At 43.1% G+C, this 27,038-nt stretch overlaps 1 protein-coding gene across 2 annotated transcripts in view; it reads left to right on the top strand.

Annotated features, from left to right (window-relative positions):
- gpc5a (glypican 5a) overlaps nt 1–27,038 on the top strand; it is a 174,388-nt gene that overhangs the window by 13,034 nt on the left and 134,316 nt on the right. For both annotated transcript variants that reach the window (XM_085456169.1, XM_085456177.1), the window contains exons 3-6: nt 18,981–19,441; nt 19,538–19,771; nt 20,409–20,542; nt 20,699–20,824. In XM_085456169.1, the coding sequence (XP_085312295.1) occupies nt 18,981–19,441; nt 19,538–19,771; nt 20,409–20,542; nt 20,699–20,824 (955 nt within the window). The remainder of the gene's footprint in view (nt 1–18,980; nt 19,442–19,537; nt 19,772–20,408; nt 20,543–20,698; nt 20,825–27,038) is intronic.

Raw genomic sequence — 27,038 nt, 5'->3', positions numbered from 1 at the left:
ATCTTCCAGCTTTAATGAATGCTACATGACCACTTGATAAGACAGCTGAGATCGGCTGTTATAAATTTACATCAATGTTTGTGGCGTGAAGCTGTTGTGACCATTAACACTCTGTGGCTTGTGGTCTTCCTTCCAGGCAGTGTGTCATTTTGGTTTCCAGGCTGGGTAAAAAAACGAGACACAGGAATCCAGCAGACATAGTCAGTCAGCCTTTGCTTCTAATTGCAAGCTACTATTTTGTCAGGAACTCCACTGGTGCTGATGAATGCAGCATTAAATAGGCAGGGCTGGCTGCTGGTATCGCTGAAGTGGAAAGCTAGCCTGTTGTTCTCAGGACTTGCAATTTGCTCTCATAAATACTAATTGTGTTTCTGTTTACCAGCTTTTAAAGGATCCACTGCCCATCCTTTGCTCTTTGAATTGATAAAAGGAACACAGCTGAATGGCAGCGGCCCCACAGCTTGACTGAGAGGAGACCGCGGTCAGCTGTCAAATTAGTTAAATGTGCTCTGTGCCAAACAAGGAGCTCTTAGTAGGAGGGAAGTAAGGTTGCTTTTAATCGCTTCCAATTACACATTATATTTGTAACTTGGGGGGTTTAATTTTGATTTTTGAAGTACAATTTCAGTGTATAAATTCTGTTCAAGTAAAGTAAAATTATTACTCAGTTGGGTAACACTTTTGGAAACTACAAGATCCTGAGCTTGATTTGGATAAAAAGAGTATTTTTCATTTTTAATGTGATTGAAAAATTACATTTCAGTTTGGTGAATCTAAGGAAGGTAAAGTAAGAAGTCAGGAATGCTAAGGTCCCGATTGCACCGGCCTAGAGACCCATCTGCAAGCCACCGGTCATCAAGGAAGAATGTGTATTCTCTAACTGGTTGGTGAGTGAATTGATTGCTTTAGAGACTGGTCAGTGGTGACAGGTTGATAGGGGAAAACGTGCTTCCGCCAACCAGTTTCCAAATGGTTGCTGTTTTAGTGTCTTTGCCACTGATATCAACTGGTGACAGCCAGCAATTACTTGGCAACTGGGAATATTCATTTTTCCTTAGCAACTGGAGTTTTCGAGGGGGATCCTGCTTCAATCTGTAGTTTTCTAACTCATGCAGTGTGCCTATAAATATTGATTTTACAGAAAAATGAGAAAAATTCATCCACATTAATCATCCCTATTTTGAGAAGAATAAAATCTCAGTAAGGTGATTTTTGTTTACATATTCTCTGGTATGTTTAGATGTGATTCAATCCTGGATATCTGCCTCTAGCTGTTGTGCTTTTCCTCCCTTAGTTTGGCTCGTTTTGTATGTTATTATTGAATTCATGAAGGTAATTAGCAGTCTGTGACTTTTTCCTCTAATGTACTTGGCTGTTGCAAGCCCATAAGAGTTCATAAGCTCCTCCAAAAACCCCTTGAGGTGAGTTTAATTTACCAACCGAGCAGCTTCCCTTGGGCCTCAGGCCCTGGGGAGCTCCACGCCCCATTTTCTTTTATCAAGCGTGTTTGGGCCTAAAGGCAGGTGCTGCATTATTATTTGTTCCCTGTCTTGTATAGCAATCTAGTTGAAATATAAAATGGTGCTGGACATTTCCATCTTTAGAGCCCCCGAGCTAGTAATGCAAAACAAAACGCAGCTTGTATTTATTATCAGAGGGTCAGCTAAGGTCCAAATCTCTAATGGCTTTTTCATAAATCCTTATTTTATTAATTTATTTTGTCCTGTAGGTGAAGCCAGTGGGGTCGAGGTTAACTCATTGCAATTACTGCTCTTTCCAGTGCTCCTTTGTAATCAGATTGTAGTTTGCCAGGCTGCACTTGTTATGATGGTAATAAAACACAACTGCATCACTTACGTAAATCGCTTTTTCCACCTCAGCCTGTTTCTCAGTAGCATTTTAAATCTACACTACGACGCATGAACAGCTCTACCTCAAAATACCCAATGAACTCTTTAAGATTAAATGGTTCTTTATTTAATAGGTGTATAGAAAGCGCTCGTCTGTGCTGCTGACTTGTTGCTTCAGGAGTCTTAATCTTGCGTAGGCACTCTTCTTCTGTGATGATATTCCTTTGTGATTGCCGGGGCAAAGAGGTGCAGAGCCAGAGCAGCCAGCACACTGAACTAACGGCCCCTTTTCCATCCACATTTCTCGAAGAATTTCTCAGTAATTTCTTACCAAGGTCAGATATTGCGCTGCGACCAGCTCCGGGCTGCACTGCATCAGCGACTACAGTAACACAGTGTTTGCTTCCAGTAAAGTTTCTATGTTGGTCACAAATTGGCTGCCGGCCTCAGTCAGGGAGAAATATGCTGCTTTTTATAGGAGCCTGCGTTTTAGGATCTTTTGTCTTGGAAATGAACATTCCTCATGTTGCTTTCGAAAACACCAGGCTGCCTCAGATAGAAGCTGCCTTTTTGTTTTCTTCACGTCAGAAACCGTGTTGGCTATTAAACAGCACTTGGAGCTGCAGAATAAAAGGGGAGATTTCCATCTGGCTTTTATATTGTGGTGATATTTAACCAACACCCTCAATTTTGAAGGTCTTGGAGATGCTATTTTACTGTTTGCTCCACCTCCACACTGACATGTCTGTTAATAAAGTCATGCTCCCTTCTGGAGAAATCCTGATGACTGTAACAATGTAACGCTGATTTCAGTTATCCTGGGAAATACTTAAAATTATTAATATTAAGTAATAAGTAATATTTTTTTCTGATCTTTTTTTTCCTCCTTGGAGTGATGATCGCCCTCTTGTGGTGCTTTTTGGTGATTTGCAGATTGGAACTTCTAGAAAAAGTCTGGTCTGTTTTAGCTGTAAAGGACCAATGAGGTAGTCAGAGGTCAAGTTTTCTGAAAATCTTGGTAATGCTGCTCGACAATGAGACGATGAGTTGACAAGTTGATACCACAAGTGTGTCTGCTAGGAGGCTGAGGGGTAGCACTGGTGGTTGCCAGTATTTGTCGTCTTTGGCAAATGCCTGAATAAAGTCATACCCATCAAAATGATTACTAGGAGTACTGATTCCCCCCCCCCAATGCAGATGATGCCCTGATAATTCGTGTAGCGGCACCATAAGCCCGAAGTTTGTGATGCTGAATGATCTGTGTCTCCAGTGTTTGGCATAGGTGGATCCTGTTGACATTCCCACACCTGTACTTTGGGTTTAATGCTGATGAAAGGTGATGAAAGGAAAGGTATCGCCTGTTCACACGTTGAAAAGAGCGGGACCACGATGTATTTTAACTTCACCGTGAACTCGAGAACAGCTTCACAGTACCATCAGTAGCATGCCCTTAGACTGGGTCTCGTCTTTCAATGTTATCAAACAATTAGCCTGTACGCAAGGGGACTTATGCATGGCCTCAAATCTTTCTGTCAAATATAAAAAGCCCCGAGTGCATCTTTTTATGTGGGCGAATGAAAGATTGGAAACCTGGGAGGTTAGAAAGGTGTAAAGGCATGCTAACCTGGTGGACCTTGAAACATGAATGTGCGGGGAATACTTGCATAAATTGAATACACTGAGACGTGGTTGGATTTGAATGACGATTTAATAGCTCAAATAGTGGACTTCGAATCTTTTTTAACCTGAACCTTGTGTGGGACCTTTCATTTAGCAGACTCTTTGTCCACCGGGTTTACAGGCGTCCTTTCTTTGTCGTCACCCTTACCAGAGTTTGTGTGTGTGTGTGTGTGTGTGTGTGTGTGTGAACCATCGCAGGGGCCTCTCTGCGAAATTCCCACAGAATTTGAGCTTGGCTTTGTGATTCAAGGCTGGACAGTTGATCCAGGGGAGGACAGAGGGTGAAAAAGAATGTGAAGAAGAAGAAGAATGACCGACTGAAGGAGAGAAAGTTGGGAGGATGCCAGATTCCATTGAAAGTCTTTGCACAGTGTTTGAAGTCAGAGGATGAGGATTTAGAGGGAAGCAGGATTATTCAGAGTCAATACCCTCCAACAATCCAGGCGTTTGGGCTTCTGCAAGGAAACAATATAGTCAGACTGACTGTGGCTATTTCTTCTGTCATGTATTACAAGCCCTGTATCAGACATGCTGGTTAACACAGAGGTTTTCTAATCTTGCTGACATTGTCCTTAGGTACAGAAATTATATGACATTTTGAAGCGTGTATGTATTTAGTTGTGTGACAGCGAGTTTTACTAGAAGATTGATGCCACTTGTGCTGTAAAATCTGTCAAATAATGAGATAACAGGCAATAACTGATTTACTTAAAGACTAGAAATAAGGAAACCGCTACTCTGGCTCCAGGGTAATCTGAAACTCTAAAACTAAAGACTATATTACATCATGTTTGTGTAATCCTCGCATGAATTAACAATGAAATATTGTTTTAACTCGAGAGCTTTGAAGCAAAGCTAGCTGTTTTTGATGTTTTGTAGTTCTTGTGTAATTGCTGGCCGGCCTGTAGCTCTGTTTTTTGCTTTTGCGCTCTTGCTGTTATCTGAACATGTTTCCACGGTGTACGCCATTTATCATAGATTGCTCCTCTTTATCTTCTTCTTTTCTTCTGCCGTTGGAGTCTGTGCAGTCTCTAGAAACAAACACTAAAATGTTTTAAGTTTTGGGACACCGAAGTCTGACGTCTGTGCTTCTGGTCTCTGATATCTTCGTGTCGTATGGGTTAATCTAGACTGACTTTGGCAATCGCATGAAGATGATTATCAAGCTGATACCTTCTAATCTCGATAAGTGAAGATATTGTTATGTTACGCGTTCATAGCTGGCATCTAAAAAGTCGCATACAGGGGCAAGGGTACTGATAGCAGAGCAGCTGATTTCACAAAGAGGATAAAACAGTGGTGTCAGAAAAATCTGAAGAGGTTAAACACATAATAAGTACAAAAACACACAAAGCAACAGAGTGTGAGTGTCTAACAGCAACAGTGCTGTGCAGGACGTTAGCATTAAAAGAGCTGTATGAATATGTGAGTTCATTTGTGTCATTTATAGTTTAATTTTTTGTTTTTGCTTATTTGTTTATGGCGGGGTGGGTGGGGGCTATGCCTAACATCATCACAGTGATGACACGGTGGCATTAAGGGGGTTAAGTGCTTTTGTTCTGTAAGGCTGGAAAAGAACTAGCATATTAATAAAGTTATCCTGTTTGAAGTCAGGAAGGAAATTTAACAAAAATGCTGACTGTGTAGGTTAAGAGTACCATTAACTTAGCAGTTTATGATGGATTACAGTTGTTTTTCCAATAAATTAATATTTACATTAGTGTCACATTAGGAAAAAAAAGTTTTTATTCTTTTATCTGCAGTCCTTGTGTTGTTTAACACGATGGGAGCAAATAATAAATACAAAAACAAACTTTAACAATTTAACAAAAGTAAATAAAAAATCTTTTGTCCACTCAGGTGGATGTGAAAGGCAAAAATGTGCTTCTCCTTATGGCTCTTCTGCTCAACTACTTGGCGTTCTCATTGCTGTTTGCAGCAAACCTGAACAGCAGCATCGTGTACTGCAGCACACAGCTCTATTTTGTCTCTTTAGATTGGAATTTAGATTAGTTTTAGTCTTTTGAACCACAGAAACCTAAAGCATGTAAACTGCTGTTTTATATTGTCTTTTTTCCATAAATACTCCTTTCTTTTGTTTTTAACTACCCAACATCCTCATCTGACATTCCAGCAGAAACCCTCGAGTGCAGTTACAGTGTCAGACGAGAAACTAATTGCGGACTCTCCATCATTCTGCTGCCGTGTGTGTTCAGTTTACTGCTGCTCCGGAGATTTATTTCAGCTGACACATTTCCACAAATCCTGGATTGTTTACTGCCTTCCAGAAGTGGACGTTAGCAGTCACGCAGGCTTGCCAGCATGAACACATGTGCACATGAACTCTCTTCTGTCTTGGCATTTGATCTTTGACTTTTTCTCTCTTTCTCTCTCTCACACACACACACACACTGCAGTCACTCGATGCATAGAGATGAGCCCTAAAAATACCCACACTTGTCAGCACTTTACATTGTCTCCTGTGTACTCGCGTTTGAAATGTAGATTTATGGCTGCTGGCTGTTTGTCTTAAGGCCATTTTCTAGATTAGATGACACAGTGCTACACTGCTAAACAGGAACTCCTGGTGACAGGTTTACACAGTTTTTAGGATTTACATAGTGTAGTGAGGAGGGCAGCGGGGTAATATTGCAGTGTGAAGTTTGCGCAGAAAAGCTGACGGTGCAGCTTAAAAAAAAGTCTTTGCTGTGTACAGCAAAGCCTGAGCTCACACTCACCAGTTCCCACTAAAACCATGTTGCTTTGATTTGGTGGTATGTTAAGTGAATGGTTTGGGGCTGTAATAGTCTCTTTTTCTGGAAGTAGCCCTCAAGTTAAACCGGGGTTCTTTAAATAAGTTTGATGTCCAGTTTAAAGGAGGATCGGATACAAGTGTAATGGTTGTAGCTTTCTAAGATACACAAAACAGAACATATACTGCTGCCTGGCTCACTCTTTTCTTTTCTTTTTCTTGCAGTTCACTAGAGTTAGTGTTTGTTTTTTCTCCTTTTTCCTGTATTTGTTTTAGAAAAGACATATCACTTCTTCTGTCAGCTGGATGGAAGGAAGTTTTTCCTAAGTAAGGAAGGAGTCTTCAGGGATTAGGCGTAGTCATCTGTGTGATAGAATCCTAAACACAGCAACACACCAAGGCTACTGTCTGTACTCCTCTTACACTCTTCCCCTGCATCCTGTCCTTTCCCCCCCTACATACTGGTATAATGGCATAATTGTCCTGCTTATCATTAGTATCCTGGCATGAGTGACAAATGAATGTTGTTTTTACTGTGGGGCGGGGACGTCCAGTGTCTGGTGTCCTGCTCACTACAGCTGATAAAACTGTCTAATAGAAACATTGTAATCCTCCTCTGATTAGCCCCCTCGGAAGTATCAGCTTCTTTAGTTTGACTGATTGCTGTAAAGGGACAGTTCGAACTGCTTGTATTCCCAGAAGGATGTGCTTTGGTGGCTGTGCTGTGCAATAGCTGGTGGTCCTCTCGCAAAGGAGCGCTTGGGGTCACATTTAAATGCATGTAGTAGGTATCTTTTTTTGCTTGTGTGGGGTTATTTTCGTAGAAGCATATTTTTCAGTATTTCAGATAGAACCTGACTCAACCAATGACCAATGTCAGTGATTTTATATTTAAATATATATAGACATATATATTAGGCCATTAATGCCAACAACGATGTTACAGAGTGCCCTCTGGTGGACAAGGCATGCATCATCAGCGCTGATAACATGCTTGAAGGGTGTTTCTCTTGTGTTTTTTGTACTTTTGCAGTTTTTATTTATTGATTGTTATAGATGCTGATATATTGACCGGGCTCCAATGTTAGAGTTCCCTAAATGACTGAGGAGCAAGCAAAAGGAAAAAGATTTTCAATAGTAAGAAAAGTATTAAATGAAATAAAATTTAAAAACAGACAAATTGGAAAATGTACTTTTCATGCTATTAACTTGGCCTTTGGGATATTGTTCATTTTATTTTCGTGGTGCTCCTAATCTGTGTTTAAGATCCTTTAGTGTTGTGGACCTAGAATTTAATTTAGTTGAATTTTTATTTATATAACTCCAAATCACAACGTGATGTTTGTGTAAAGTTGGTCAGAAGGTTCCTTTGTGAGTGCGCATGCGCCATTAGCGTGCTGCCTGCTGTAACCCCTAATTTCCCTCGGGATGAATAAAGTATTCTGATTCTGATTCTGATTCTGATGATGCACAATGGAGCTTTATATCGTAAGGTAAAGACCTACAGTAGTACAGAGAAAGTCCAACAATCACTTTGAAAGGACACTGGTGAAAACTCCTTCACACTGGGAGAGGTGGCCATCTGCCACCACCAGTCGGGGGTGAGGGGAAGAAGGCTGGGCAGAAGTCGTCGTGATGATTTGGGGTTCTTCGCTGCACTGCGTTGGACATTTTCGAAAATGAATTCCTAAGTTTGTCATGGATAGTCATTTGTCTTACAGGATAATGTCCAGGTGGCAGGCCGCCAGCTGAAGCTCAGCAGGAGAATCGTGCAGCAGGACAATTACCCCAAACATCAAAGTAAAATTCCAGCAGAATGATTTCAACCAAAGGAATCCTTGTTTTGGAGCAGCCTAATTATAGCGCAGACCTTAGAGATCATCTGGAATGATATCAAGAGAGCCGCTCACTCCAGACATCTTGATAAACACGGCTGAGCTGAAGCATATCTGTGAGAGGGGGGAAAACATGGGAGAAAGTTCTTCCTGTGCATCTCTTAGTTTGGATGTTATTACATCCAAGTGTTTACTTGTTTTATTTATTTTTCCTTCTGCACTGGTGATATGGGCATGCTCAGTGCAGACACAGAGATTATGATGACTGTGAGACTGATTAATGCAGAATACCAGGGATCACATGCTCTTCTTTGCCACTCTTACGTGGCTACTTTAGTTAAAAGTTTATCTTCTTGTGTAGGCCAGTCAGTGGGGTCAGATTACAAAGCTTTTCAGACCTTACAACCTAATGTTCCATATCGTGGTCTTTATATAAATCTAATGTAATTACCCAGTTCAATAGAGTAATCACTGGCAGCCTGCGTGCATTAGGCCTTCTTTTCAGGTTTATGACAGCCCTGTTGGCTCCATCGCTGGCATCTAACAGCTCCCTGAGGCCAGCCGCAGGAAACGCTGAACAGCCTCACACAGAGCCACCTTTGAAAGCTAATGAAAGCTTTATTATGATATTATTATTTTCACTTTGGCTGCTAAGACGGTGACAGCTCGCGCTCCCGTTCTTTCTGTCTGCATTTCTGCATGTGTGAGTCACTTTGAAAATCCTCTGAAAAAGTCAAAGTGTGCTAAACCTGATGTTTGTTTCTGCAAGCGTATGAATAGATGTTTGCTCCACACACACACACACACACACACACACACACACACACACACACACACACACACAGCTGTTTTTCTGTCTCCTTACATCGACTTATATTCATTTCAGTGGCTGCTACGATGCTGCCTCCCTAACCCAAACATAACCCCGAACCTAAACTTAGAGACTTTTATATTTCTGTCAATATAAACAGAGAGTAAACAGAGAGATCCTCACAACGTGAGTAATACAGGTACACACACCCCTCCCCAAAAGAAGCACTTGTGGTCCTTTTTTATTGACCCTCTCTGCTTCTTTTCCTGAACGGCCATGTTCACAGCAGAGCTCTGTTCTCTTTGAAGTGTTCAAGTGCTGCAACAGATCCTCAAATATTGACTCTCAAGCCTGCTGCAGAAAAGAGAGTGAGAGAGGGGAAAAGAGAGAGATGGAGAAAAGCAATCCTCGCACAGATATGGACAGATAGAGAGAAGGCTCTTTGTTGTAGGTGGGCGTAGTTAGATTTATGGCAGGATGACTGAATTTGCGTTGGATAAATATGCGTTTGTCAGCTGCTATGAGGTGGGGAGCATATATATATATATATATATATATATATATATGATATCGAGATGTGGAGGAGGAAGTAAACAGAGATAAGGCCTGATGGCAAGCTGAGCCTGATTCCATCCATTAATCTGTCTTAATTTATCCTGTCATAATGCTCCTTTACCTTCCTTAGTACTGGGTTTCATTACATTTTTAATAAGTCTTTGCAGGCACATTATGTACCTATTGTATGGAAAGTTGCTGTTCCTAAATCTAGTTATCTCAAAACTTTAAATGACTTTAGAAAATGCATGAAAAACTGGTGAAGTCAGGGGTTTTAATGCAAGCTGAGCACAGGCATGACTCCATGCAGTTTATTTACAGACCACCCAAAGGAGTGAACGATGCCACAGTAACCTTGTTGAACCTGATTGTTAAACACCAGTGGGAAAGCCTACCGTTCAGCCTTCGACACAGTTCAGGCTCGTATTTTAATAAGATGGCTTTTAGAACAATTCGGCATGAATAAAAATCTCGTGGGCTGGATTCTTGACTTTTTAACAAGCTGAAGTCAAAGAGTCCGGGTACATGGGACCCTGTCCAGTCGGGGATGCGTGCTCTCGCCCTCGCTATTTATCTTGTGCACAAATGTATCAGAGCAGGTTTGAAAAAACAGGGACATTTTAAAGTCTGCAGACGAGTCTTCAGGATCACGTGACCAGCCGCGTCCCACTCAACGATGATTCTGACAAAAGATGTGATCGTGTACTCATGCACAAGCGACCACGTCCATTAAGGGTTCCATTGTAGAATGTGTTTGGTGTTATAAATATCTTGGAACAATCATTGATTCAAAGCTGAATTTTAAATCAAGCTTTGAAGCTGCGTGCAAAAATGGGGACCAGAGACTCTCGTGTTTGAGAAAGCGTTCTCGTTTCCACGCCAATAAAACCACGATGGTTTTATTTCAGCATGCTTCTGCTCGATCTGTTTTATCCTTTCCCCTCGGTGTCGTGGTTTGAATATTTATCTGTAGAAAACAGAAACTCTCCCAATCAAATTGTTAAGAGATCTTAACAGGCTGATTGGTGAACCACAGCAGAACACAGCATCCCTGTACGCCAGATGGTTACAGCGGTGGGTTTGTTCTGGTTTTTCTTGACAGCTAGCTACCCTTTGAACACTGAGTTTCAGTTTCTTCCTTCTGGAGGAAGATTTCGGGTCCCAGAGTGCAGAAAAGCATGGTTTAAAAACAGCTTTCTCCCAGCCGTCATGACTCAGTTTTTAAAGTTTTTTTGTGCTATGCTTATTTGTAGGGGTGCAACGATACACAAAATTCACGGTTCGGTTCGGTTCAATACTTTGGTGTCACGGTTCGATATTTTTTCGATACAAAAAAATGTTCAAGCATTTTTAATTTGTCATTTATTAAAATTATAAATATATATTTTAACTCAAAAGTACAGTTTTTAAATTTAACCCTAACCCTTGTGCGTGTTTTTTATTTTGACAGCGAATGCGCACCTGCGGACCACTTATGTGCAGCCCTGGTTATTTAGCTCGTCATATCGCAGCCACAGAAATTATTTTGTCCATGAAACCATAAAGCTGCACTTTCTTTTTGCCTTATAGTCTGATTTGTCATAACTTCTCCGTTTTGTGGTAAGCTTTTCTTTGGCTGTCACTTCTTCACCCTGACCTGTCTTATTTGGCTCAGCAGAACTGAAATGCTTTTACACACGCACTCACATAAGCTCAGCGATTCTCTGCGCGATCAACCTCTCACATGTTTAAGCTTGCTGCGGGAGATTTCACTTGTCATGTTTGCATAGTAAGCTAACGATTAATAAGACGATGTCAGAGGAATTGGTGCACAAATTATCATCACTCACAGATCAGTGCTGTCGCTCTCTATACACAGTTCACGTGATTGCAAAGTGAAAGCAAAAAACAAGCGCAAATTCAAACGCGACTTCAATATGTCACATATTGACAGTGGCTCACCGATGCCAATGACATAATTACCCAGCTACATTTCTGAAAGAATGCAAAAGCATTGACATATATTTTTCCTACAATAGCCCGACGGGCAGGGAAGAGATAGATTTTGGTAGCCCGACTGAAAAAAATCGCTAGCCCTGGGACGTCGGGCTAGCGATATTGCGAGCCCTGTATCTGATTGAGGAATCACTCATCTTTGGAAAAGAGAGTTTATTACAGAGAAATGGCTCTTTCCAAAATAAAAGCTATACTATCCGCTTCTTCTGGGCTATATTCTCAGCAGCATAAGGAGAATCATGTGCTAACAGCTGTCTAAATGACTCGGCTAAAGTTAGTAGCATGCTTGTTGTTTTTTGTCTGCTTCCACTTGTCTTTGCACTAGGATGATGTCGGCGTAAATGTGCAGTCATATTCGTCGTGTTCCCACTAGTGCTTTCAGGTTAATCTCGTTGAAATGACCTTAACGCCACAACACGGCAAATCTCCGTTAACGAGCTACCGCCGATCGCCCCGTGCATGGGGCTAGACGGCCAACACGTTAACGAGCTAACTGCGCTAACACACTAGTTCACACCAATGTAATTGAGCATTGCATGGCACATCCAACATACTGTTTTACTTTAGTCCATGACTCACCTTCAGGGTCATACGTCACATGAAAACCAAAATAATTCCAAACGCCAGATCTGAATGAGAGTGGGGGAGGTCCATGTTAAAAGGAGAGCTTAACTTCTGTCTTGCTAGCTTGCCCTGCGCTCTTCCTTCTGACGATGCTGTCTGTGTTGAGCGCTCAGTGGATCTGCGCTGGACAGTGCAGCCTAGGCGGAGTAGTCGAACACAGATTCACTGAGCGCTCAACACAGACAGCATCGTCAGAAGGAAAATTGATAAAATAAATTACAAATGTTGTATTGTTCGATACATATGCGTACCGAACCGAAAGCACTGTATCGAACGGTTCAATATCGATACGAATATCGTTGCACCCCTACTTATTTGTTGTCTGGTGTCTGTATTGAGAGTGTGCATGTTAGGATGCACGACTCACGACTGCAGAACCTTTCCTTTCCTTTCCTTTCCTTTCCTTTCCTTTCCTTTCCTTTCCTTTCCTTTCCTTTCCTTTCCAAATAAATCACATTTCTCTCCCCTTCCCCGTCTCTGTTTGAGAAAACCCTGAGCCAGAGCAAACCTCCGTAACACCTCAGAGCGGGTGACTGTTTTCAGTTTTAAACAATGCCCCCTTTATTGAAACTAAAGACAGAAGGAATAAGAAAACATCCCAGCGCTTTTCTTTCCTCCTGAGCCCCCCCCCCCCGGTCATCTGCGGGCCAAGGTGGTCGCACTGCTGGTGTTTACGGTGCTGCAGTTGCCAGATTGGCAATCCAGAAAGTCAAAACTTAGTCGGAGAAAGGTTTCAATAAGAGATACTTTATAATGGCTCAGCCAGATATGAACTCCAGGTACCACCATCATACAGACGCGCTTAAACATGCCCTAACACATACAAAAGCACACAGACACACACATACATGAAAGGCTTTACTTGGTGGTTTGTAAATGGGAGCAGGCAGGTGCTCACTCACGCACACTGAATAACACTTTTGTGCTTCGTCTCAATCTCCTCGTAAATTGCAGCAGCGCTCCAGACTCATTTGCTGCACGTTTGCTCGTGTTTTGATGCAAAGTCTGATTTGTTTGCCTTACGGTATCTTTTTTTTTGTGACACTTCTCTGATCGTGTGTTTTTCTGAGCTGCCGGCTCGCTCATGTCCCAGCATATAAAAAATAGGTCTGGTTGTCAGTTACGTCCCCAGCAGAGACTTGGGAAGCTCTGTGCCGTGTGATAATGGCAGCATCCTTGTGTGGATGTTTGTCATGCCAGAAAAGCAAAAATAAGACTATTTTAAACTCTTATCAACCCCCCCGACGGTCCTGCAGTGAGTGGATTTTGGTGAGTAAGTACTTTAGGTAGGTAAAAGTGTGTGCAGTGCTGCGTCTTGCACAGATTAAAGGAAAGTTTTTTTACACTCTATATCCAGCAGCTTAAAAGTCCATTCATTCATTCATTCATTCATTTTTTTAAGGATAACTCTGACTGAACCAGCTTTCAGTTTACAGCCTGAGAGGAAGCAGGTCACATGTTAAAATAGACCTAATTTATTACCAGGTCCATTTAAAGGAGTGTTCGAACACGTTTCTGGGTGATTTACATAAAGGCACACTAAAGTAACTTTTTGATTTTTAGGCTAAGTATTAAAAAAAGGGACATAATCAGGCAGAAGCATGTGGCAACACTGTTTTTATGGGCTTGCAATTTGTGATTTATTCCCCGGTAAATACAATGTTCTCCTTAATTGTGAGCATAAAGCAATCTTGAGTCCGTTCGACTCGACACGCCAGAATGTGTCAACAGATGCAATTAAATCCCATAAAGAGAAATAACTTCTTATTGGAAATGACTCATAAATAAATTGCAAACTGGGATGAACCATGAGCCGAAAATACACGTACATTTTTCCACACGCACACACAAGTTGTTGCCCGGTCTCCCTGTATGTCTTTATTGTTTTGTTTTTGTGTTGTGGTTATTGTGGTATCTCTGACACTGCCATCAGACTCCATCCTGGAACATCAAAGTGTGCTGGTGCTCTTTGTCATTCTCTAATATCCCACAGTGAAGGCGTAGTTTTCTGTTGACTGCACTGACTGTGCCACCCTAAAAGTCATTGACTTTCATTGTGTGTCTTTTGCTCTGGGATGAGCCGAGCGCACAGCACCAGTGACTCATCCTCTCTAGATGGAGAGTGGCCTTTTCTGCAGCCTATCAGATGTCACCGGGGCTCCTCTGTTGTGGTCACACAGCCGTTCACAGAAGATGAATCACATTAATAAAAGCCATCTTTGCATAGCTCTGCAGCTCAGCTGAGGTCAGCTGGTGGCATTTGAAGCTTTTTGAAACCTGAAAAAGTGGCGAGCTTCAAACAAAGTCGCCGATGTTGATGCGTTACGCCGCACATTGAGGAATGCGTCTCGAGTGTTGTGCATTTACTGAATCAACATGCCTCTGCTTATTCCGAGCGCATGTGAAAGAGAGCCGCAGCTTTTTGGTCTATTGTCTGCTTTTAAAAGAGTCTCTGACTACAAAGGCTCGTCTTATTCCTCATCCTGCTGAGTGATCCTTTTCCTCAATGATGCGTCTGTGAATGCAAATATGCTTAGAAAGAAGTGGAGGCTTGTTGACTTTGTTGGTTTTGCAGTTTTGAATGGTTTGAAGGCCACGCATCAGTATTTAAATTATTATGAGAGGATTTTTTTTCTTCTTGTCTGTCTGAGCCGCTCAACCTTTCCTGACCTTGATATTAAATAACGTCTAATTTGTAGAAAAATCCTGTGGTTGCAGTAGCTCAGGGTATGAGCTCAGTGGCAGTGGATTACTCACAGGTGAATGTGAGTGTATGTGAGCAAATCTGCCACTGGAGCTGTTTTTCCTTTATGTTTTGATATATCTGGATTAGCAATCACTTGGTGGGCAGTAGCTGGCGGGAGCATGCGGCACAGGTCAGTTTCGACAGGCTGTGCTGATCTCACAGATTCATATTTGAATAAAAAAATGTCTCCCTCTGGTGGAGAAGCAACCAATCAGCATCTTGTTATCAGTTTACTACATCTTCAACTTGTTGACCATGTACTTTTTTATGTATTACTGTAACAGCAGTATTGATTTACTGTCTTAGATGTGAACCCGATGCCTCATCTGCTTTTTTGCTATCACAATATCTGTGTTACTCCCTGACACAATCAGATGCACAGAGATGTAGGGAAAGGGAGACAACACGAGGGAGTGGAAGGAAAATGATTTTGTTTGGTTTCGCGTGAAGTGCCAGAGGCTCCGACCTCAAGTGTAACTCATCACTCTGTTAGCTACCCCTGTCACAGTTAACCAGATCATCCTACATTAAAGAAAATTAGAGAAGAACAGCAATTATGGAAGAAATGAGGGAAATGGGATCAAATTTAAAAGCCTTTTAGACATGGAGAAAGGCTCAGCTACGTAGGAATTCAACTGAGGGGCTTTTGTGATATAATAGCCAATATATCTGGATGATAGCTGCGGACCTTCGAGCTTTCAAACATGAAATGTTCATATATCAGTTTATTTACCATGCGAGCAGGCGAGGGAGGCATCTGTGCAGTTTGATGGGTGGCATGCTGTAATGGCTTGTAGTGCCTCCAAATGACGCACATGATACATTGAAAACTACACTTTTTTGTTTTACATTAGCTAACTTTTTTTTTCCCGTTCTTTTCCATTTGGCAGAATTTCACTCAAACTCTCATTCCCCAATTTTACATTTGAAGTTTATATATCGATGCAGTCTTTCACCCGAGCGTAAGCATTTGGCTACCCTTTCAGTAGCCCTGCGCCAGTCTGTCGCAGGGCTAACACACAAGGACAGACAACCATTCACACTCACATTCACTCGCACATTCACACCTAGTGGCAATTTGGATTATCCAATTAACCTATCCCCACAAGCTGCATGTCTTTGGGCGGTGGGGGGAAGCCGGAGTACCCGGAGGGAACCCACGCAAACACGGGGAGAACATGCAAACTCCACACAGAAAGACCCCGGCCTGATGGTGGAATTGAACTCAGGACCTTCTTGCTGTGCGACAACAGTGCTAACCACCGTGCCACCGTGCTGCTTTTTATCTCTCACGTAATATTTTCCATAGCTGGTCAAACAAAGTTTTTTGCCCGTCTGTGGTTGTGAGGCAGCATTTACACGTATATCAAGCTGCTGTAGTTACTTAAGAAGAGCAGACATTCATTAAAAGTCACTCCACAGTGATTTCAATCATGCTGCTTCAGCATCTCCTCCTCCCATCACCAGAAATGCAAACATGACTGGGAGGGTCACTGACAGCCAGAATACACACGGGCAGGACGGGCACGTTGTCTCATCCTCGGCTTTGTTTTTAACAGACAGAAACAAACCCTCTAAAGTTTCTATTAAAATGCTTTTATATGAAAATAGGCAATTAGAACATTTAAAGAAATATCATCCACACTGCACATCTATTAGTGCATTTTTATTTAGGCAGGATGGAAATAAAAGATTTGCAGCTCCACTGCAGAATGCCGCATGTTTTGAATCGCCTGTGGGTTGGAGGATTTGACCTTTCATTAACCTAACCAACTATTGTGTTGTTATTTGCTTACTCATTTATCAGCTGTGCTGGGCGACGCAGCATCAACACTAACAACATGGCTGAAGGGTGTTTCCCGCTGTCTTCTTTACTTCTTACATTTTCATTTACCTACAGTTACAAATGCCGTTCGATTTGCAGATGGCTGATATTGGCTTGCTTATGTGTTGGTAAGGCTCTAATTTTGCCTTAAACTAACCAAACAGCGGACATGAAAAGTCTAAAATGAAACTCCAGTTTTGTAAGATAGCCAGCTGGTTGCTGTCTTTGTCGTCCTGGGATTTTGCTTGTGGATTTCTCTCTTGCTCTGAAGCAGATGTGAGTGTTGACGGTTGAACCTCGATCTGCCACCAAGTCAAACCTTTTGCCCTCCTTTATTGATGAAACCATCGATCTCAGCAGTTTTAAACAGGCCCAAATATTAAAAGATGTACCTTCTTTTCATCCTCCGCATCACTTTCCTTCCATCTTTCCAGTTTTTCGCTCTCCTTATTATTTCTGTCCTCAGGCTTACCCAGAAGCCTGGCCGTCGGACAAGGGCTTCATGTGAGAGGCTCTGCTTCCCACTCACCATCTTCAATGAAAAATAACATGTCAGGCAGCTTTTGTGTCGGTGCTGTGAACTAGCAGAATTTGTGATCAGCTTTATTATTCAAGCCTTTTAAGTTCGCTTTAATGTACCTATGATGAGAGATTTCAGGGAACAGAGGGAGAAGAAAGCAGCGAGAGAGATAAAACAGAGACAAATTTGTTTACTCCACAGATATTCATTACGTGCTTTGACAGGTGGGATTCATTAACTCCATAATCTAACGTGGTAAACCCCCCCTCCCCGAAGCATGCACTATAATCCCCGTGGGACCCTTCATAACTCTGCCTGCTCTGCCTCACACACCTGAGGCAGTAAAAATCTCAAACTGTACTCTGTGAGCACATATTTCTTTCCGTTTCTCTGACGGTCTGCATGCGTGTCTGTTTCACACACACACACACACACACACACACACACACACACACACACACACACACACACACACACACACATGCATGCACAAACACACCTTACACTCCAACAGCTGCTGCTCTTGTCTGTGCCGTTTTTGTGTGTCTTTTTTACACGCTCTCTCCCTGTTTTTCATGTTGCTCTCTGACCAGAGCACTTGCTGTGTAGGAGGCGCGGCTTTCTTTTTCTCATTCACACACGTCTCGAGATCACAGAAGGCCTGTGATCACGCTCTTTTCCTGGTGACTCGGTGTTTAGTGCTGCCTCTTGAGATGGTGCGCCTGTAGGCATGCCAGATCCCTCTCTGTCCGCCCTGCAGTCGCCCTCACCAGGGGGCCTTCGGTCAATCTTTCTGCATCGGTGCGTATTATGCAGCATTGGACAGTCTAAGCTCACTCTCAGACTCTTGGCCCCCCCCCTCTAGGTAGCTCCAGGCGTTCGCCCTTACTTTTGCCTCACAACTCATGACAAGCACATGATGTGAGAAAGGCCGTGGCTCAGGTATAAGCCGAGACAAAGGGATAAAGGCCAGCTTACTGCCCTTGTGAACCATGCCCTATTGTGCTAGGATTATTCCGTCTTGTAGGGAAAACGCAGAGGCGTTCTCACATCATGTTCAGGAAATCTTACGCTCACGTGCGACTTTTTACGTGTTCAGCCAGGAAAGAAGAAACAAAGAGTCTTGGAATATACGTGCCTTTTGTGTGCAAGTTGGATAGATGCAATTTCCTTTTTCACAGAGGAATTGAATTAAATGAATTGAATCGCTTCACTGGTTAAACACTGCGTATGTACGGAAGCTCCACTCACATTATGTATCACAGCAGTCCCCACTTCAGTGTGTTCCAGTCTCTTTCTTTGCCATTTTTCTTTGTTAGCTCAACTTTTGATTAGAGAACAAATTGCTTCCCTGCACGTACTCCCCTCGCTCTTTCTGGAAAGACGCGGGGAGCTGCAGCCCCTGCTGGGAGCCCTAGAGACTCGTCTTCCTTTCTGTTTCTCTTGATTTGGTATTAATGGAAGCAGAAGTTCTATAAGAGTATTGTACTGTGTATGTAGCTCTGTTCATGCCAGAGCAGTTTTAGCCATTATTAGAAGCTCTGTTGGAGGATTTTTAGGCTTTTCCTTTTGAATATCCTGCTCTTGTTGGCTTTAACCCTTTTCTATATATTTGACATCCTCCTTAATGATGAGTTCTGACACCTCAGTATATGTCAATAAAGGCGTGACGATGACTGTTGCATAGCAGGTATCTTTCACATCTTTTACTCCTAGTGTAGAGTTCAAATTAAAGGTGCTGAAATATGAAGTTTTGAATTTTTTCTTTCTCCTGTTGTCTATCTCAGAGTCCTTCGAGGCCTTGTTGTGGCAGGCGGAGAATTACACCACCACCCTCTTCCAGGATTTGTACCACAGCATGGCTGATCAGGCTGCGGGTCCCGTGCGGGAACTCTTCACTGACATCAGCCTCTTCCTGCTGGGCTCTGAGTTCAGCGTCGATGAGTTAGTGCAGCGCTTCTTTGACGCGCTCTTCCCTCTGGTCTACGATCACCTCATCAGCCCGAGCCTCAGCGGCGTATCGCTGGGCCACGCCGAGTGCGTGAGGTCATTAAGCCGCAGCGTCAGACCGTTTGGCGGAGTGCCCGGTCACCTGGCCGATCAGATTGCTCGCTCCGGGGTCTCTGGGAAGCTTCTTCTTCAGGCGCTGCACCTGGGAATCGAAGTCATCAATACCACGGACCACTTACAGCTAAGCCGCGAGTGCAGACGGGCCCTGCTTAAGATGCACTACTGCCCTCATTGCCAGGTACGGATGGACCTCTCTGAAGCAAGCGTATCGATCTGAATTAATGAAACTTCTTTTATCGTCAGCACTGATCGCTCTGTAATTTTTGCTCCACAGGGCTTAACCCAGTCCAAGCCCTGCATGGGCTACTGCATCAACGTGATGCGAGGGTGTTTGGCGAGCATGGCAGAGATTGACATCCACTGGAGGGAGTTTGTACGCTCGCTGGAGGGCCTGTCAGCAAGGATGCATGGACCTCAGGATTTGGAGCAAGTGCTTCTGGGAATTCACAGGCTCGTTCGTGATGCTGTCAGGCATGCTCAGGAAAATGGACCGCGGCTCTCGGCACAGGTTTAGATCATGACGAATGATTTAATGTTGTTTGAGATGAGTAGAGTTCAAACTGTGCTGAGGTTCTGCAGGAGGTAAAACTGGTGTCCACTGTAGATCTGTTAATGTCTGAGATTAAGAGGAGATTAATAAGGAATTTGAAAAAGTCTTGAAGGTATTATTTAGGTTTAATAGGATAAATTACCTTTAATAAATTAAATAACTCCTCACAGGTACATCAGTGTTTGTTTGGTCAGAAATTGCAAATCCTTCAATATTATGAGAACATCTTTAGAGGCACTTTTTTTCTTTTGACGTGTAGCTCAATTCAGGCAGCTTTTGCTGGGAACTGGAAGCCCCGGGGTGCTTGCTTCTGAGCACATCAACTTTGCAGAACTAATTGAGGCACCACAGCTCCATCTAGTGGTCAACTAAAGCTGCTGCTGCTCAACAACCCTGCACATACAGTAGATTCAAAAATTGGACATGATAGGCTTGGCTGCACTAATGGCTTCAGTATAAACATGTGCCACTCACCTCTATAAATTAAGGCCAATTTGTTATGCGCCAGAACAGTTTAACGAGCGAATTCTTTAAATGCTTGTTTCTCCCTCAGTGTTTAGAGTGTTTAATTTCTGTCTGTTTCATCGGGTTATAGGTTTACAAACTGTGCGGCCCACCAAGCAGGAAGCCTGCTCAGTCGGTCAGCATCCAGCACAGCAGCAGCAGAGAATCCATCCCTCTTAAAGCGTCTGTCAGAGCGCCGGGAGGCTCACTCGCTAACAGGAGAAAGTAAGTGGGAGGAAGATGTCAGATATGTGGAGAAATGGTGCCATTCTACTTCTTCTTCGTCTTTTTTAAATGGTTTTTATGCACAATTAAAATGCACAACGCTTTATTGAACAAGTTAATTAGCTGCGCACTTCCATGTGGCTGCTGCTTTTGCAGGGATTTTCTAAGCAGTCTGCGTCTGTACCTCACTTACTACGGCGGCCTGGCTGATCAGCTGTGTGCGAGCGACCTCGCATCCAATGACGCGCTGTCCTGCTGGAACGGAACAGAAATCGTTAAAAGGTTTGTTTTAAAGATGTAAATGATGCATACAGACGGGGTGACACATTAGATAAGACGTTTTTTTTGTAAGCCTCTGAAATTAATTTAGAGGGATCAAGGGTGTTTTTGGAGAGATAATCATCAAAATTTGATGTGATATTCAGGTGTTTCTTTTAATTTGTCTCCCATCTGTAGTTTATTTAGCCAGCGGGCATGCTGTCAGAATCCGTCACTGATAATTTTATCGTTTAATTTCTGGCATCATGCTGACGGAGACACGCCAACACTCAGTGATACAAAAGGATTCATCGAATTCATATTAGAAATGATACTGCAGGTATTTTCAAATGCCTAAAAGATGCATGTGAATTGAAAAACAGTTTTGTTTTTGGTTGATAGGCTTACTTAAAGAAAACTGCTAACAGCAGTTTGGAAGGAAGTGACACTTTTTGATGTGATGTTTTAGCTTCACTCTGCAGATTCATGCACGTGCACGGTTTGACTCGAGGAGGCTGCTTTGACATTCGTCTGCTAGAAGTTTCTTTGCAATCTTCTTGCTAGTATGTTAGTCTCACCCAGCTGAGACCAACATACCTACATGCAGGCGCTATCTGTGATGTCTCAGCTAAACTTGAAGCCACACGTGCAATCTAACATGACACCCTGGGTGGAGAATTCTGCCTGCAAGGAAGACTAACTGTTAAATGAACTGACAAGAATAAAACAATAATGTAGTTCAAAGATTTGGTTGCTTTAAAAAAAAAACCCTTTAAGGTTGTCTTCTTGTGCATCTCTTTACTGCTCTCTTTAAATTTGTCCTTTTATGACTTTATGACACTTACAAGTCTGGATTTCAGCATGGACTTCAAACGTTTACAGAGACCAAACATTGATCTCTTTCAAACTGTCATATTTCAAACTTTCAAACTTTCATATGAACAGTTGTTCTCACTGATGACAGCTGGGCCTCTAGCTACAACACAGAGCCCAAACATTAGTCTACGGTTGAAGAATCTGCAGTGTCTGAGCCCAAAAGCGATCCACGAGTTCAGTGGCGGCTGTGGCTCAGGAGGTAGAGCGGGTCGCCCACCAACTGGAAGGTCGGTAGATCCCTGCAGTCTGCCTGTCACCGTATCTGAGTTTCCCCCGGTGCGAGTGTGTGTGTGCAAATGTTAGACCAAGCGCTGAGACACAGGAAAAAGTGCTTGTATGAATGTGTGTGTGATTGCTCAGTATACCCGTCCCTTTACTTGCTCTTCCAGAAACTTTCCCAAAATTCAGATTGAAGAGTCACTGTTTTGAGAGACTGGAGGGAATTTTGTGTGCATCAAAGAGGCTCGAGTGTAAAAGGACTGAAGCGGACTTTGAGGTAATGATTTGAAAATATCAGCTGTGGATGGAAAGATAAACTTATCTCCCCGATTGATTTAAATTTGCCCAAATAAGGTTCTTAAACTGTTTAAAACGACGGATGCAATATTGTTGAAACATGAAGTATAATCCCATTTTACATGAGGTCAAAGGTTTCCTTCTTTCCTGTCATGAATAGGCTGTTTGTGCACCATCTGACCCTGCTCGTATATATTGCCCCCTACAAACACCATGACACCACTGTAGAATTAATCTATTAGCTGTTACTGCCCGCACACATAGATCTTGGATATGAATGGTTGTGAGCTGGAGCAGACAACCTGGCCTCTTTCACGGTATCCGTCAGTGGCCTTGTCTCCATTACATCACAGCTCTCGATCTTACCCGTGCTGTCATCACTCAAGGACCCCTTCATATATTCTCAGTCTGCGGTTGTTCCTCTTAACTGTCAGCTGCTGTCAGGGCTGCTGAAACGACAGGTGGGCCTGTATTTCAAGCCACAGTGAGGTTGGAGTTGCCAGTTCAGGTTAGACGGTCTATTGTAAAGGATGACAGCTGTGTTGATATTGTTTCGCGGCGCCTTGTGAAGGTAAGAGGGAAGGAGCGGGGGAAAAGGACGTTCACAGCAAACGGAGAGATTCAGAGTTCTTAAGAAAGTAGCTCAGTGCTGCTTATCAGAAGTGGCATTACTATGGAGACGGAGTATCAAGGTTAAGTTTCATTCTGCTGTCGACAATTTACTCTTTTCATCTTCTGCTATTTTTTGCCTTAACACCTCGGGTTTCCATCGCAATGGAGTGCAGCCATCTCTGAGAATAGAGATGTTTCTTAAGTGCCGGAGAAAGAGGCAGGCCAGCAGGCTGCAGCCTGTCTATCATGTCTGGCAGCAGCCGCTGGGAAATGCTTATGGTCTGTGGGCGTTCCTCTGCAGTTTAACCCTCCTTTCTTTCTTCCACTTTCACGCTAACACGTATTGATAGGGAGTCCTTCACCTCAGGTTCACTCACAGCTTCACTTCATTTTGATTTTGCCATTACTGCAAAAGCAGAAGGATTGAGAGACATTAAGAATCGGGGGAGACCGGGCTCCGAGGAGACTATCGAGCGAAGTCCCTGCAGCTTAGCAGCCTTCCTGCAGATCTGCAATCTTGTGCTGCTTTCTATTAGCCTAGAACCATAGATGAGTGGCTGGGAGTCAACACAAGCTGAGACAAAAGCAATAAATAACCTCCTGCCTACGGGTCATAACCCAACATCCACTGAGAGAGAGGGGAATAAAACTCACTGCTGGCTGGTGGCTGATTTACAGAAGCTTATCGAGGCCTCTGAGACCTTAAACGATTAGTGCAGTTGGTGCGCGTGTGTGTGTGTTCGTGTGCGCGTGTTACGTGTCTGAAACTGTACGTTGGATTGTGCACGGATGCCTTTTATAACAGCTCTTTGTGTGTGCTGGCACAGATTGTTTTATGGTCTTAAAGGAGGACTAAGGCAACCAAAGCTTTGTCGTTTTTAATAAAAAGGCTGCGCACAAAAAACATGACACAGGAGCCTGAGATTTAAGAGAGATTTAATGCATGTCCTCATCACGGTCCCTGGTAAACAAAGAGATAAAGAACAATCAGATAAGATCATAAAAGAAAAAACACAAGCCGCTTTTATCTCATGTCGATGACGTGGCCTTGCTTCAAGGGGGAATTAGTTCTCCCATTCTTTCTCTGTCTCCCGGTTTGTCGCTCATGCTGGGAGGGAAAGAAATCGCAAGAGGAATTAATCTGTGTTATAGATAATAAACAGATTTTTTCTCTTCTTCTTTTGGTGACAGCTAAGTTCACCTGTTATAACCCCACGGCGAGGCTCTGTGTGGAACAGAAGCAATGTGTTAGCCGTGGATGTGTAAATAAGATAAGATAAGATAAGATAAGATAACTCTTTATTGTCATTGCACAGTCATACATAGTACAGTAGTACAATGAAATTGGAAAAACTGTCCTACGTCGGCACTACATATAACACAACACGACACGATATGACACATCACAACGTAACAAACAACACAACACAGTATATTAACTTGGTATAAAAAAGAAGAATAAGTGTATGTGTATTGCACACTGTTATTATTGCACATTAATTATTATTGCACCTTGTTATAAATATAAATATTATTGTTATCGTTTTAAACATTGTTACCTCCCCCTAAAAAGTCCAGGGAGGTATCCAGTCAGGTCAGCTATTTACATTGATCAGGGCTATTGCCCTGTTGTAAAAGCTGTCCTTGAGTCTATTTGTTCGGGACCTCAGCAGCCTGAACCTCCTGCCAGACGGCAGCAGCTTAAACACCCGGTGTCCTGGGTGTGTGCAGTCCCGTAGGATGCTGCGTGCCCTCTTGAGACAGCGAGTGCTGTACAGGTCCTTCAGGGAGGGAAGAGGATGTCCAATGATTTTTTGGGCCATGTTGATGACCCTCTGGAGTGCCTTTCTGTGTGCTGTGGTGCAGCTGGAGAACCACACACCGATGCAATATGTCAGCACACTTTCAATGGAGCAGCGGTAGAAGACGGTCAGCAGCTCCTTCTTCAGGTCCATTTTTCTGAGGATTCTCAGAAAGTGGAGACGCTGTTGGGCCTTCTTTAAGACCGCAGAGGTGTTAGAGCTCCATTGGAGGTCTGTGTCTATGTGCACACCCAGAAACTTGAAACTGGAGACCCTTTCCACGCACTCCCCGTTGATGCTGACAGGCTGCAGCTCGGACTTCCTCCTTCTGAAGTCAACTACCAGTTCTTTTGTTTTGGTGGTATTGAGGTCCAGGTTGTTGTCTGCACACCAATCTGACAGCCTCTGAACTTCAGCTCTGTATGCAGTCTCATCTCCCCCTGAGATGAGCCCCACCACAGTGGTATCATCTGCAAACTTGATGACTGTGTTGTCTGGGTGGGAACTAACACAGTCATGTGTGTACAGAGTGTACAGTAGGGGACTCAGTACACAGCCTTGTGGAGAGCCGGTGTTGAGGCTGAGGGCTGAGGAAAGATGAGGCCCCACTCTAACTCTCTGTACACGGTCTGAGAGGAAGTCTCTGATCCAGCGGCAGGTGGTGGAAGGAAGTCCAATTTCCAGCAGTTTATCTATTAGTCTGTCCGGGAGTATCGTATTGAAAGCAGAGCTAAAGTCAACAAAGAGCAGCCTGGTGTAACGGCCCTGCACTTCCAGGTGAGAGATGGTGGTGTGGAGCGTTGTAGCAATGGCATCTTCAGTTGATCTGTTAGCTCTGTATGCAAACTGGAGCGGGTCGAGTGTGGGTGGCAGGCAGGACATGATGTGACGTCGGACCAGTTTCTCAAAGCACTTCATTATAACAGGTGTTAGAGCAACTGGTCGGTAGTCGTTGAGGCTGCTAATGTTAGTACGCTTTGGCAGTGGGACAATTGTGGCTGACTTTAGGCACGGCGGGATGCAGGACTGGGACAGTGAAGTGTTGAAGATCTTAGTGAAGACCCCAGCCAGCTGGTCTGCACACTCTTTTAGGACCTTTGCGGTTACCCCATCTGGTCCGGTGGCCTTCCTGGGGTTCACTGCCCTCAGTGTGCGCCTCACCTCATATTCCTGCACTATGAGGCTTGGGCTGCTGCTGTCCGATGTTTTTGCTGCTGCTGCCTCTGGTCCCTTCACCTCAAATATGACAAGAATAAGAAAAACTTATTCAATTTACAATCCCTGCAGAGCAGTCAGCCTCGTAATTTGCTGCTTTGATCTGTAATAACATGTTCTCATGCAAGCTGTCTCTTAACTGGCGCTGAATGCTTTGTAGTCTTTATTGTCCAGGTTTAAAGCAGAATTTTGACCATTTTTCGGTCAGCTGCTGTTCAACCTCTTTACATGTTAAGGTTTTATGCTTCAAGATATTATCATGACAAAAGTCCGGTCCTTAAAATGAGGTGGCCACGCTCAGATGAACTTGAACTGGATATATTATACTGTGTTGTTTTGTAAAAATTAAGCCCCAATGCAGAAGCAGCGTGTGAACATAATGCAAGAGTACAATGATTCCAACCACATCAGCAAATCTACAACAGGATCAGTTAAAGTAAAGAATCAGCGTGCTGCTGTGGTCAAAGTCTAGATCTCAATCTGATTTAAATGTTGAAGAGGAGAGCTGAGCCTCAATGCAAACCTGAACTTGAAGAGAATTTCAGAATTTCTTCATAACAATGTGAGAGACTGAAAACAGTTACTTCAGGTTGTTACTACAAAAGCTGGTTCTACAGGATCCTGAATCATGAGCTTTTCTCAGCTTCTGGATTTTGTAAATAGACGAATCCTTATGGAACACCCTCCACTCAGTTTGAGCACTAGTAGTGCTTTTTCATTCACGCACACACTTTCATACATTGCGTTTATCTAACATTTACATTAATTCGCACTCTGATGGGCACACTGGGGACAAATCTGGACTCAGCATCTTGTTCAAGGATACTTCGACACATGGACTGGTAGAAGGCCCGCTCTACCACCTGAGCCACAGCCACCTCTGAATAAAAAGAGCGTAGTATGTCATGTGTTGGTGTTCATCACAGCTTTAATGACCTAACATTAATATAGCCTGGATAATCTTTTAAAATGTCCTGATATGTAAAACCTCAGAGCCGACGGGGGTGTACTTTCTTTTACTGTGCCTGTATTTATAAGGCTCTTTTCTTTTCTTTTCTTTTCTTTTCTTTTCTTTTCTTTTCTTTTCTTTTCTTTTCTTTTCTTTTCTTTTCTTTTCTTTCAAGTCCTGTTTTCAAGCACTAGTCCTCAGCTGGTGCTCTTTTACCTCCATTTATTTGAGGCAAATGTTAAGATATCTGCTGTTCCATTAACCACCG

Source organism: Copadichromis virginalis, linkage group LG1, assembly GCF_057382275.1.
Source record: "Copadichromis virginalis isolate Kocher_CV1m ecotype Utaka linkage group LG1, C_Virginalis_male_GT1.1, whole genome shotgun sequence".
NCBI lineage: Eukaryota > Metazoa > Chordata > Actinopteri > Cichliformes > Cichlidae > Copadichromis > Copadichromis virginalis.
The sequence above is the reverse complement of the archived record's forward strand: the minus strand, read 5'-3'. Positions and strand labels throughout refer to the sequence as shown.